Raw genomic sequence first — 13,048 nt, forward strand, 5'->3', positions numbered from 1 at the left:
ATTTTAATTTTTACTCTGTGTGTTACATTCTTTTATTTATTTATTTATTTATTTATTTATTTATTTTGTTTTTTTCGTGACCGGTAAGAGGATCATAACCCTTGGTGTGGTGTTGCCTGCACTGCGCTCAACCAGTGAGTGCACTGGCCATTCCTATATAGGATCTGGACCCGCGGCAGGAGCATCGCTGCGCTCCCAGCGCTGCACTCTGCCGAGTGCACCACGGGGCCGGCCCCTGTGTGTTACATTCTGAGTAGCTTCTTCAGATCAATCTTTTAGTTCATTAATGATCTCTTCAGCTTTTGTGTGTGTGTGTGTGTGACTGGACAGCACGGGGAACTGATCCCTTGACCTTGGTGTTGCAAGGTGGCGCTCTAACCAACTGAGCTAACCAGCCAGCCCTTCTTCAGCTATTTTTATATTTAATTATTATGTTCTTTACTTTTAGAAGTCCTGTTTGTTCTTTTTCAGATCTGCCATATCTTTTTGATAGTCTCTTGTTCCTTGTTTATGTTTTAAACTCCATCTTTTATTTTTTAAAATATTTTCAGCATACATACTGTGTAGTCTATATTTTAGAATTTCAATGTCTGACACCATTGGGATTCTATTTCTGTCTTTTATCTCAGCATTGACTCTTTGTCATACTGGCTTGTTTCTCCTGTGGGGCATGACTTGGTAATAAGGTTATATGCAAGCATCTGGATTTTATAGGTGGGAATCCTGTGAGGCCTGGTTAAGGGGTGGGGGGCAGTTCCCTCTTAAAAGGATTTATATTGCCTTCTGAAAATTGCCTTGAAAGTTTTGCCAACCTGGTGCCACAGGAAGTTAATTTGTCAGCTTGGGGTTTTCTGGATTGCCCAAGTACTATAAACTGAACCCCAAACCCATGAGGACAGGCTTTGCTTACAAGTTCTCAGGAGTGATTTATTTGTGTTTGCCTCCACAAAAGTCCAGGCCAAGATGAAACGTTTTCTTGTCATCTCCCTGTACCTGTGCACAGGCTCCTGAGACTCTGGGTGGAGTCTCAGTCCCATGCCCCCACAAAGCACAGGCCCTAAGTTTCAGACAAGGACAGGTTCCCAAGGGCAGCTGCATCCCCTCCCACCCCCAGCCAGACCAGACTGCTTTTCAGCACCCTCTGAATTTTCATCCTTGGAGGGTTCCCTTATTTTTTTTATGAGCCCAGCTATGCCTGTAAAGGGATGTTGGTTAGATCGTATCCAGCATTTCTGAGGGAATTTACAGTGTAAGACCCGTGCACCAAGCACAAATCCTACACGCCGGCGTGACTCGCCTCACAAAGACCAGGAGACACGAGATAGCTGCAATTAAGCAAGAGGAGTTTTACTTCAGCATGCAGGGTCACTTTGTCTTTCGGAAAAGCGGCCCCTAGCTCCTTGACATGAGAGTTTTTATACACCTTTTTATGGACAGAGACTTTCATGACAGGGTCAGCTGTTAATTAGCTGAGGCGCTTTGATATTCATGGTCAGGCTCAACAGGCTTACAGCCCGATAAGAGATGATACATTTTTCAATTGCTTATCTTCCCTGGGCTCTGCCAGGTGTCCTGAAGATAAGGGGGCTGGTTAGTTTTGGGGACCGGCTGGTCCCTGGAATGTGTGTCTGAGTTTGCCTTGACCTCTGTCTGACATCTTTGAAGCTGCTTCACTTAAAATACCTTTAGATATGTTTCCCCGTTTTTAGTAAGTGCTTACAGAAACAATTTGTGCAAGTTTAAGTTATACAAATGAATTGTGCAGGTTAGAATTTCTTTTCTATCAACAGCAGTAGGACCTTGCAGTCTGCCCACTCCCCTCAGTACTGCTGTGTATTTTTTAAAGACTGTCTTATAGGATCACACTAGATTCTCTCTGACTTTCCTCCACCAGCTCTACAACTCTGTGATTTGTGGTCAAAACGATTTTTGAATGCCCCCCATTCCCCAGGGCCCTTGCCCCAGTCAGCATTCTGGACTTCTCTGAGGGTAGGGGATGAACATACCTTCCTGGGCAAAGATTAGAATTTTCAAAGTTGACTCTGGAAAGGAAAATGCACAAATTATTAACCAGGCTCTGTGAGGTGATGAAGGACCTGCTTTCTTTGTGGAAACTTCCCCCAGCCTGGAGAGCTATTGGGCATCCAGGAGGTTTCAGTAAATATTTGGGGAATTATAACTCAGCAGTAAAGAGTGACTCTGTGGGAGAATTTCAGACACTTGTGGTCAGGCAAGTTAGAGGAAAAAGAGTCACAGGCACATACCTATACATGTGACAAACGCATACACATGCACCCTTACACACTTTCACATATACGCAGATACCCAATTATACACACACATAATCTTACATACACATTCGCACACACGTTCACACATATATGGATATATATACACTCCCACAGTGTATGCATACATATACACAGTTACACATGTGCACACAGACACACATACATCTACACTTTCATACACATACATGCATACACACTCACACATACACTTGTACGCACACAAACACACACATACTCTTCAGGCCTCGAGCCTTATTCCTTCGTATTGTTCTTTGTAGCCAGACATCTGCCCAGGACTGGGGACTGGGCACCTCTTCCAGGACTGGGGACAGGACACTCTCTTTTTAGCCCGGGTGCTGCCAGCAGTGCCCTTACTCTAGACTCCTGGTTGCTCCTCCCTGCTGCCCCTAGGCCCTCCACCTGGCTGGGTTTCTCCTGCTCCTCAGGCAGTGCAGGGGGCCACTCTCCCTGCTCTGACCTATCTAAGCTCATGCTCTGTTGTGTCCCAAAGATGGGATTTCATGGATTCAACTTCCATTTTTTTCTGCTTCTCTGTATTTCCTTGTTTTGCTACAATGGTCATCTATTATTATTTTTTTCCTTTTTGTCTTTTTACTGACCGATAACGGGATTGCAACCCTCGGTGTCGCACCCGTACCGGGGACCGGCAACGGGATCGCAACCCTCGGTGTTGCGCCCACACCGCGCTCAGCCAGTGAGCAGGAACCGGTCTCCACATGGGATCTGAACCCTCGGCGGGAGCGCCGCCGCGCTCCCAAGCGGCACACTCTCCAGTGCGCCACCAGGCCGGCCCGGTCATCTATTATTAAAGTAATTTTAACAATTAATCTAAGGGGTAAGAAAAAAAAAACTGTACAGAAAAGAGTTAACGTAGCAGGCCTGACTGCTGTCCTTTGAAAGTCCTGCTTACAAGGTTGGCCCTTGGCTGGCAATTGAGGACTGAGATTTTGGGAGAATTCCCATTAGCTGACGGGAGTGGCTCCCTGGGCCTCTGTTTGTACAAACAAGATGGTTTATGCTGAACACCTGCTTTCCTTCTGGGAGTGTGGAATTTGGGCATGTGCCAGGGAGGGGGGCCTACATGACCAGCTCCCAGTAAAAGCTCCGGGCACTGAGACACTAATGAGCTTCCCTAGTCAGCAATATTTCACACGTGTTGTCATGGTTTGGTGCTGGGGGAATTAAGCATGTCCTCTGTGACACCACTGGGAGAGGACTCTGGAAGCTTGTGCCTGGTTCTTCTGGACTTTGCCTCATGTGCCTTTTCCCTTTGCTGGCTTTGCTTTGTGGCCTGTTACTGTAATAAATCGTAGCCATGAGTATGACTACATGAGTACAACTCAGCAATCCAGAGTCCTGTAAATCCTCTTAGTGAATCATTGAACCTTGGGGACCCCTGATGCAGAAACTGAAAGTGGCCCATTTCCAGATACATCCCATCCAAAGCCTTTGCTCATCCCCTCACTGCCTGGTTAGACGGTGCTATGGGTCAAAGGTGTCCTGCAAAGGTTCATGTATTGGAAATTAAATCTCCACTGTAACTGTGTTAACAGGTGGGGGAATCCTATTATGGTAATTGAGAAGTTGGGCCTGTTAAGAGGTGATTAGATTGTGAGGGCTACACCCTGTAAATGGATTCATCCATTCTTGGAGTCAGGAGCATGGTTCTGATGGCTTTATAAGAAGAGCAAGTGAGCAGGTTAGTTCTCTCTGCTCAAGCCATTTGCAATGTGATAATCCTGTGTTGCTATAGAGACGTCACCAACAAGGCCCTCACCAGATGTGCCCCCTGGACTGTGGACTTGCCAGCCTATGAATTGTAAGAAATAAATTTCATTTCTTTGTAAATTCCCCAGTTTCAGCTATTCTGTTATAAGCAACAGAAATGGACTAATACAGATGGGGAACATGAAGTGAATCCTACTAGGCACCAACTTCCAGCTCTCAGGCCTCTGGCCTTGGGCTGAGAATCACACCATCAGCTTCCCTGGTTTTGAGACTTCCAGACTTCGATTAAACGATGTTACCAGCATCCAGCTTGCAGACAGCCTATCATGGGAGTCCTCAGCCTTCATAATCATGTGAACCAATTCCCCTAATAAATCTCCTTTCACATATTTATATACATGTTCTATGGGTTCTTCCTCTCTGGAGAAGCCTGACTAATACTGATTTTGGTACCAGGAGTGGTTCTAGAGAAACAGAATCTTATAGGTGAATTTCTTTAATTGGTTTCAGGGCTGTAGACCTAAAAATGCTAACAGCTCGACTTCTAATAGTACAGAGTAAAACATTATCTAAGGACTTTACCTCCTTTTCTGGGAAAGGGATTAACACATTTTCAGTTATATGCAGGATAGTTGCATCATGTTAGAAATATTACGCTGTTATTGTCCCTTTTGAAGATCAAGTATGGTTTAAGGAGAAAAGTATGGATACCAGGTTGATAAGGGGTAGACTCATGAGGGTTAATTTTAGGTGTCAACTTGACCATGTTAAGGAATACATAGAAATCTGGTAAAGCATTATTTGGGGGGGTGTCTATGAGGGTGTTTCCAGAAGAGTTTAACATGTAAGCCTGAGTGTACTGGGTGGTAAAGATCTGCCCTCAGTACAGGCAGGCACCATTCAATCCACTGGGGGCCCAAAGAGAACAAAAACAGAGAAAAAGGCAAATTTCTTGCTCAGTTCTGCCAGAGCTGGGATACACTCTTCTTTCCTGATTGTGGACATCTGAACTCAAGACTCTTCAGCCTTTGGGTTCCAGGACTTACACCAGTGACACCCTGGCTCTTGGGCTGTTGGCCTCATACTGAGAATCACACCATTGGCTTCCCTGATTCTGAGGCTTCCAGACTTGGATGAGCCATACTACCAGTATCCAGTTTGCAAATGGCCTGTCATGGCACTCCTCGGCCTTCAGAACTGCATGAGCCAATCCCCTAATAAGTCTCCTCTCATACATCTATATGCATATCCTATTGGTTCTGTCTCTCTGGAGAACCCTAATACAGGCAGCCATTCAAATTACAAATGGATGGACTTTATAGCAGTATGGAAAATGTGCACGCAAAATAGTGATCAGAGTATAAGTACGAAGAAAGAAGCTGACCCCAAACCAAACACAGTGCTTGGTGATTTTTACAGCGATTTTGAAAATTATGCCTTAAACAGACCTGTGAGCACAGCAAATCATCTTATTTGACAGCGAAAGATGCCAGGACTCACAGGAGTTAATGATATGCTGCAGGTCATGCAGCTAATGAGTGACAGAGTCAGGATTTAAACTCGGGTTCTTTCCACTGTGCCCTCCATGCTAGACACTCACACACACTTCAAGGATAAAAGTCCTCAGTGACCCCCAGGACAAGGATAGAATTGTGCTTTCCAGAGAGTGAATCTCCTAATTTTAGCATTTTTTTCCAAATCTGAACAGGTTGAGAACTTCTCAAATCATCAAATCCTGGTTCCTTTTTGCTTAATGGTGTTTCCCTTACTTTATGTCTTTCCTCTTGCTTTTTACTATAAGCAAGAAGAAGAAACCAGGCTGCACCTTCAAAACTTTGTTTAAAAGCCTCCTCAGGTAAATATCCAATTCATCGCTTCAAGTTCTGCCTTCTGCATGACTGTAAGACACAATTCAGCTAAGATTTCTGCCTCTAGATAGTTTCCCTTTAAAGGGAATGATCCCTTTTTTGCCCAGTTTCCAAAAACATGTTCCTTATTCCTTTTGAGCCCTCCTCAGCATATTTAATATCTATATTTCTACCAAGAGTCTGCTCATGATAACTAAGGTATGCTCTAAGGCAATATAGGCTTTCTCTACCATGCTTATCACTCCTAAGCCCTTCCTGGCAGAGTCTTTAACATTCATATTTCTACCTACAGTCTTTGCAAGACAATCTAGGCTTTTTCTATCATGGGCCTCAAAATTCTTTCAGCTTCTGCCCATCACCCAATTCCAAAGCCACATCCACACTTTTAGATTTTTTTTTTTTTTTTTTAACAGCAAGAACTCACTTCCTGGTACCATAATCTGTGTTCATTTCCTTCAGCTGGTATAACAAATTACTAAAGACTTGGTGGCATAAAACAACATAAACTTGTTCTCTTATGGTTCTGGAGGCCAGAAGTCTAAAATCTACTTCACTGGGCCCAAACCAAGATGCAAGCACAGTCATGCACTCTCCAGAGGCTCCATGGGAGAGTTTTCCAGCTTCTAAAGCTGTATTTCTTGGCTCATGGCCCTTTCCTCCATCTTCAAAGCCCACAGTGTAACATCTTCAAATCTCTACTGCAGGGGCCAGCCCGTGGCTCACTTGGGAGACTGTGGTGCTGATAACACCAAGGCCACGGGTTCGGATCCCTATATAGGGATAGCCGGTTGGCTCACTTGGGAGAGTATGGTGCTGACAACACCAAGTCAAGGGTTAAGATCCTCTTACCAGTCATCTTAAAAAAAAAAAAAAAAATACAACTCTACTCCCATCCCCTCTGCCTTCTGTGTCAAATCTTCCTCTGTCTCCCTCTAATAAGGACACATGTTGGACCCACCCAGATAATTCAGGGTAAGGATGTCTCCATCACAACATCTTTAACTGAATCTCTCTGCAGAGTCTCTTTTACCATACAAGGTAACATTCATGGGATCAAGGGAATAGGACCTGGATATCCTTGGGGGACATTATTCAGCCTACAACAGGGAGGAAAGAGGAAATATCCCTGCTTCCAGTAGTGGGGTTCATGAGCCTTTGATGGAGTCCCTGCCACTCCCTGTGTCACTCTTCAGTCACCACCCACTGCAAAGGTTAGTGGTTGCCACATCACTTTCCCTCACCACTCACCACCTTTGGATTTAAGCCTCTGGATTTCAGCATTTCCTCCCCTTGGACCTTCCCTCCTTCTTTTTCCGGCTTAGCTGAGGCTGTCCCTTCTCCCCCACTTTCTGGAGATGAAGGCACAGCCAGCAGTTGGCCACAGGATTCCCGGAACTTTAGGATCCAGTGCCAAGTTAGAGGCAGGTGAGTGATGCAGAGATGGCGACAGCCTGGCAATGCTGCCTTTAACCATCTACTGAGGAGGAAGAGAAATGTTAGTGGTTAAGAGGGGAGGCAGGGACAAGGAAGAGATTTTTGTCAAGATTCAAGGAGGTTTTCATGTGGGGGAAGAGGCCAGAAGAAGGGGAGAAGTTGAAGATGGAGAGAGGAGCTAAGTGGCAAAGTAAGGTCCTTGCCGAGGGTGGAGGGGACTCCGAGGCCAAGGGCAGAGCACGAGCAGCACCCAGACCTGGAGGAGGGTGGCCTGGTCCCCTGAAGATGGGGACCGGGGGAACGCAGAGGCCCATTGGTTCATGAGCCAGATCTGACCCTGTGGGTGGGAGGGGGTGCCCGCCCAGCCCAGCAGAAGCTGCCCCTTGGAACCTGCAATGAATGAGGTCAGGAAACTCTCGGGCTCTTCTGGAACCCAGCTAGGTCCAAGGGCCCCCTCATTTCCTTTCATGGAAAGAAAACTTCTTGGACCATTTACTCTTCCAACTTCTGTCCATAGCAGCTGAACCCTCAGATGATGAAGCTTTTTTCCTGGAACCTTTGCTTTCGTGTTTGTCAGAATTCTTTTCCTTAGAAGAGAAAGAAACTCAATGCTAACAGGTATAGACAAAAAGGGATTTCCTGGAAAACTCATTCGATTGGGAGGGGAAGGGAGTAGAGGCTGCTGAGAGAACTGGAATCAGAGCCCGCTTTTCTCCCACACTCTGTCAGCTTCTCTCTCTCAGACCAGCCTGCTCAGTGAAGTCTGGAAACGTCGCTACAGGAGGCCCCAGGTTACAATTACATCCCCAGAGGCACCTGCTCTCTCCTGCGTTCCAACTTCAAAACTCCCAGGGAAGCATTCTGATTCGCACGCTTGGTTCCCTGGCTGGAGGGTAGGTTACTATGAAAGATACAGCTAGAATCCCGCGCCCAGCCCTGGGACATCCCTGTGGCCCCTGGGAAGATGCCAGGGCTGGGGTGGGAGGACTGAGGAAGAAAGAGAGAAGAAAGTTCCTGCTTAGTCAGTGCTGCTCTCCCAGACCCCTTCAGGACCAAGGACAGGGAGCTCCCCCTTTCTCACGGCGGCTGCCCCACCGGGGACAGCTTGGACTGTATGTAGAAAGCTCTTCCTTAAACCGAGCCCTCCAGTCAAGGTTCCCACCAGCCCGGGACACCCCCGCAAGTGTGGAGTCCCGCTGGGGGACCTCTAAGATCTCTTCCAGCGATACCTGCTGAGGATCCCATTCGCCCCCACGCCTCCCCATTCTTCTGCCGCGTCGCAGCATCCGGTTCAAAGCTTTGAAGGAGCACACAGACGTCCACGCGCCGGCGACTTTCTAGGAGCGCGGAGCTCGGCCACTCCCGGGTCAGGGCGAGGCCCGCTCCTCCCGACCCGAAGTCTTCCCCGCGCCCCGCGCGCGCACCTTGCAAACGCGTCCCCGCTCCCCGCCGCCGTGCTCGGGGATCTGCTGGCGGAGCTGGATCGCGGTCCCGCCAGGACTAAGCGAGTCGAAACTGACGGGGGCGGGGCGGGGCGGGGCGCGTCCCCCACTGGCCGCGGCCCCGAGGGGCGGGGCCTGAGCCTCTCTTCCCGGGGCCGCCCTGCGCCTGCCGCAGCTGCTGCCCGGGCCGCCGTCCCCGCCGTCCCCGTCGTCCCCGTCGTCCCCGTCGTCCCGCCATGGGTCTGGAGCTCTACCTGGACCTGATGTCCCAGCCCAGCCGCGCCGTGTACATCTTCGCCAAGAAGAACGGCATCCCCTTCGAGCTGCGCACCGTGGAGGTGCTCAAAGGTGGGCCCCGCTGCCCAGGTGTCCGCAGACCCCGTGCACCCACAGGCCCCTCGCTCGGCCTTTTCCTGAGCGTCCCACACCCCCGGCCCGCACAGCCCTTCATCTCCTCGAGCAGCGTCTCCCACCGGAGAATGCCCTCGGCTGAGTGGCCTCAGGCCAAAGCCCTCTCAGAACCTTAGCTTGACCCGTTTTAAAGGAGGGTAATGTTACTTTATACTCTGTGGTTTGGGGAGGAAATACTTAACTGGATTTTCAGCGTTCCTGCGTTGAAAGCACGCGTTTACATTCGCAAAGCCCTTGAGAGCTTGAGGAGAACAGCGTGCTCTTGTGAGAATTGGGATCTTAAGAGCTGAGCCGTCCCACTCTGCCTCCCCAACCCTGGCCCACCCCTGTCCTGGCTCAATAACTTCTCTTCACCTACCAGAGCCCCTGGGCTGCCCCAGGAGGTGGCAGGGCAGGGAGGCTCTCCCAGGAAGTGGGGCTGACCCAATCTTTGGGCAGCCTGGAGGGGTTCTGGTTCTGGCTGGGGAGGAGGAGGGAGGGCAGAGAGGCGCAGCTCTTGCTCTGCAGACCTCTCCTGACTTTTTCCTCCCCAGGGCAGCATCTGAGCAAGGAGTTCTTACAGGTTAACAGCCTGCATAGGGTGCCTGTCCTCAAGGATGGTGACTTCATCTTGACCGAAAGGTGCCCTCCTTCCCTTTCACCTCCTAAACCCTGAGCCTCCCAGACTCCCAGCTCTCTCTGCTATGGCCCTCTCAGTTGCCATGGGGCAGTGAAGGGAAAGGTGATGGTGTGGGGAGAGCAGACAGCCTGGGGGTGAGTCTGGGATGACCAGAAGCAGCCTGTCCCTGCACCTCTCTTGTCTTCAGCCTTTTCTTCTGAATCCCAGGGCCTCTCCACCCCCAGACCAAAGGGTATTGGAAGAGAAGACAAGGGGACATTTGTCCAGTGCTGCACAGAGAGTAGGTTCAAAAAATGGCTGCTGGAAAGGGTGTCTCCTGACTTCTGAGACACCCCTAGTCCCCATCTTGGAGACCAGTGCCAGGGTCTGAGGGCACAGTTTCTGGTGGGTGAGGTTCCCACTGTGCAGGAAGAGGTTGAGAGGTCAGGCAGCTACAGCCGTGATGGCTGGGGGACCTGTCAGAGGAGACCCAAGGATATGCTTTCCTGCTTGATCCCTGACCCAAGCACGTGGACATTCGAAGGGCTCCATCAAGTACCCACTGTGTGCCAGCCCCATGCAAGGGTTCCAGGGACACAGGGAACCTTTTCTGAGCTGTGCAGCTTTGGACAAGTCATTTAACTAATCTGAGCTTTAGTTTCCTCCTGTGCAAAAGGGATAACGAGAGTCTCTACCTCATAGGGCAGCTGCTGGGATATCACGGAGATGAGGTTCTCAAAATATAAGCAGGAGGTCTGGCCAAGAGGCAGTGCCCAGGACAACAAAGAAAGGAGGAGACTCTGGGGGCTCTAGTCAGGGAGAGGGAGGAGGCAGTGCCAGGGAGCTGGGATGGGGGGCGAGTCCACCAAACACAGAGGAGCCCCAGGACCCCACTGGGGGTGGGGAGCAGCTAGGGGTAAAGGCCTGGAGCCAGGGTCCTTACAGCCACTGTTCCCACCACTGTCCCCAGTGTGGCCATCCTGATTTACCTGAGCATTAAGTACCAGACTGCAGACTACTGGTACCCGCCTGACCTGCAGGCCCGTGCTCGCGTCCACGAGTATCTGGGCTGGCATGCCGACTGCATCCGTGGCACTTTTGGCGTGTCCCTATGGACCCAGGTGAGGAGAACCTTCTGGGAGTGGTTGACCATCAGGGACCTAGGAGGAGGCAGGGGCCACAGAGTAAACCCACCCTCTGCCCCACCAGGTGATGGCGCCGCTCATTGGGGCCCAGGTGCCTGAGGAGAAGGTAAAGCGCAACAGGGCCATCATGGACCAGGCACTGCAGCAGCTAGAGGACAAGTTCCTGGGGGACAGGGCCTTCCTCACAGGCCAGCAGTTGACACTGGCTGATCTCATGGCACTGGAGGAGCTGATGCAGGTGTGAGCTCGGCTGGTGGAGCAGCGGGTGTGGGCAGCATCCCCCCTATTTCTACCCCCATAAGTCAGACAGAAACACTGAAGCCTGGAGAAAGCCAAGGGTTGCCCAGAATCACAAAGCAAGTTTCTGGCTGAACTGGGCCCTTGAGGCTGACCACACTGCCTTGGGCCTCACTTGGGGATTGGGGAAAAGTCCATGTCCCTGATACCTATGTCTGTGCCCTGGCATTGGAGCCTCAGTATCCACACAGCAATTCCTGTCATTGTTTCTACAGCCTGTGGCTCTTGGCTATGACCTGTTTGAGGGACGGCCACGACTGGCGGCATGGCGTGGGCGAGTGGAGGCTTTCCTGGGTGCTGAGCTGTGCCAGGAGGCCCACAGTCCCATCTTGAGCATCCTTGAACAGGCGGTCAAAAAAACACTCCCAGTGCCCCCTCCAGAGGCCTATCCGAACATGCTGCTTCGTATTGCCAAGATCCCCTGACAGGTCTGAGATGGAGGCCAGGAGATTAGCGGTAAGAATTTATTCTGGGGCTGGCCAGTTAGCTCAGTTGGTTAGAGCATGGTGCTCTAACGACGCTCATAACACCAAGGTCCAGGGCTCATCCCCATACCAGCCAGCTGCCAAAAACCACAACCAAATTTCATTCTGTTTCTTACTTGCCCCTTTTCATTTTTTCCACCTTGCCCAGGAGGAGGTCTGCACAGGCAGGACAGCCGGGTGACCTTGGCAGTGCTTCTCTTCAGGTGCAGCATATATACCAATATGATGCTAAAATCCACAATATATAAAGAGCTCCTAAAAATCAATAACATGCAAAAAACAAACCAATTAAAAATTGGTAAACCTCATTGGTGTTTTAAATATAATAAAGATTCTGAACACTTTGAATAAGGAACCAAGAGTTATTGGTTTTATTACATTATTGTATTATACATATGGAATAAAAGTATGTCCCAGTGACCCTTATCATGGTAACCAAAGTAACCTCACAGATAACAAGTCAATATAACCAATATTACCAGGTAACCATTAAGTAGCTAATTAGAATTGCAAACTATTAAAGGATATAGATGAGGTTTCACAGGACATAGTAACAGTCTTTTTTTTTTCTTTTTTTTAAAAAAAGATGACCGGTAAGGGGATCTTAACCCTTGACTTGGTGTTGTCAGCACCACACTCACCCAATGAGCCAACCGGCCATCCCTATGTAGGATCTGAACCCGTGGCCTTGGTGTTATCAGCACCACACTCTCCTGAGTGAGCCACAGGCTGGCCCAATAGTAACAGTCTTTGAAGTCTAGAAAACATAAAAGATTTCTTTCAACAAGTACTCCTGTCTTCCAAGACAGTTGCATAATAACCGCAAACAGTAGGATTATACATTGTCACACAAATCTCCATGAGTATGGCCATCCTGATTTACTCTTTTTTTTAAAAAAAGATGACCGGTAAGGGGATCTTAACCCTTGACTTGGTGTTGTCAGCACCACACTCACCCAATGAGCCAACCGGCCATCCCTATGTAGGATCTGAACCCGTGGCCTTGGTGTTATCAGCACCACACTCTCCTGAGTGAGCCACAGGCTGGCCCAATAGTAACAGTCTTTGAAGTCTAGAAAACATAAAAGATTTCTTTCAACAAGTACTCCTGTCTTCCAAGACAGTTGCATAATAACCGCAAACAGTAGGATTATACATTGTCACACAAATCTCCATGAGTAATCGTGAGATGAAACCCAGCCCAGATATTTTATCAGAGACAATCTAATATAAAGAATTGGTAACCAGGCATTAGAGAACTCCAAAGGCAGAGAGAATCCAGATTATCACAGATGTAGCCACTGCAGGAAGCTACTACTCCTAGGGCT

General features: G+C 49.1%; 1 protein-coding gene across 2 annotated transcripts; it reads left to right on the forward strand.

Annotated features, from left to right (window-relative positions):
* The first annotated feature begins 8,966 nt into the window (after positions 1–8,966).
* LOC103587154 (glutathione S-transferase theta-2B-like) lies at positions 8,967–11,769 on the forward strand. 2 transcript variants are annotated; one of them, XM_008568574.1, is made up of 5 exons: positions 8,967–9,132; positions 9,729–9,816; positions 10,764–10,914; positions 11,003–11,176; positions 11,451–11,769. In XM_008568574.1, the coding sequence occupies exons 1-5, from the start codon at positions 9,021–9,023 to the stop codon at positions 11,658–11,660; spliced, it is 735 nt and encodes a 244-aa protein (XP_008566796.1). In that variant the 5' UTR covers positions 8,967–9,020; the 3' UTR covers positions 11,661–11,769. The 2 variants fall into 2 exon arrangements, with proteins under 2 accessions (XP_008566796.1, XP_008566797.1); XM_008568575.1 differs by lacking the exon at positions 9,729–9,816 and adding an exon at positions 10,022–10,094.
* Positions 11,770–13,048: the final 1,279 nt, after the last annotated feature.

Source organism: Galeopterus variegatus, unplaced genomic scaffold (assembly GCF_000696425.1).
Source record: "Galeopterus variegatus unplaced genomic scaffold, G_variegatus-3.0.2 Scaffold424, whole genome shotgun sequence".
In the NCBI taxonomy this organism is placed as follows: Eukaryota; Metazoa; Chordata; class Mammalia; order Dermoptera; family Cynocephalidae; genus Galeopterus; species Galeopterus variegatus.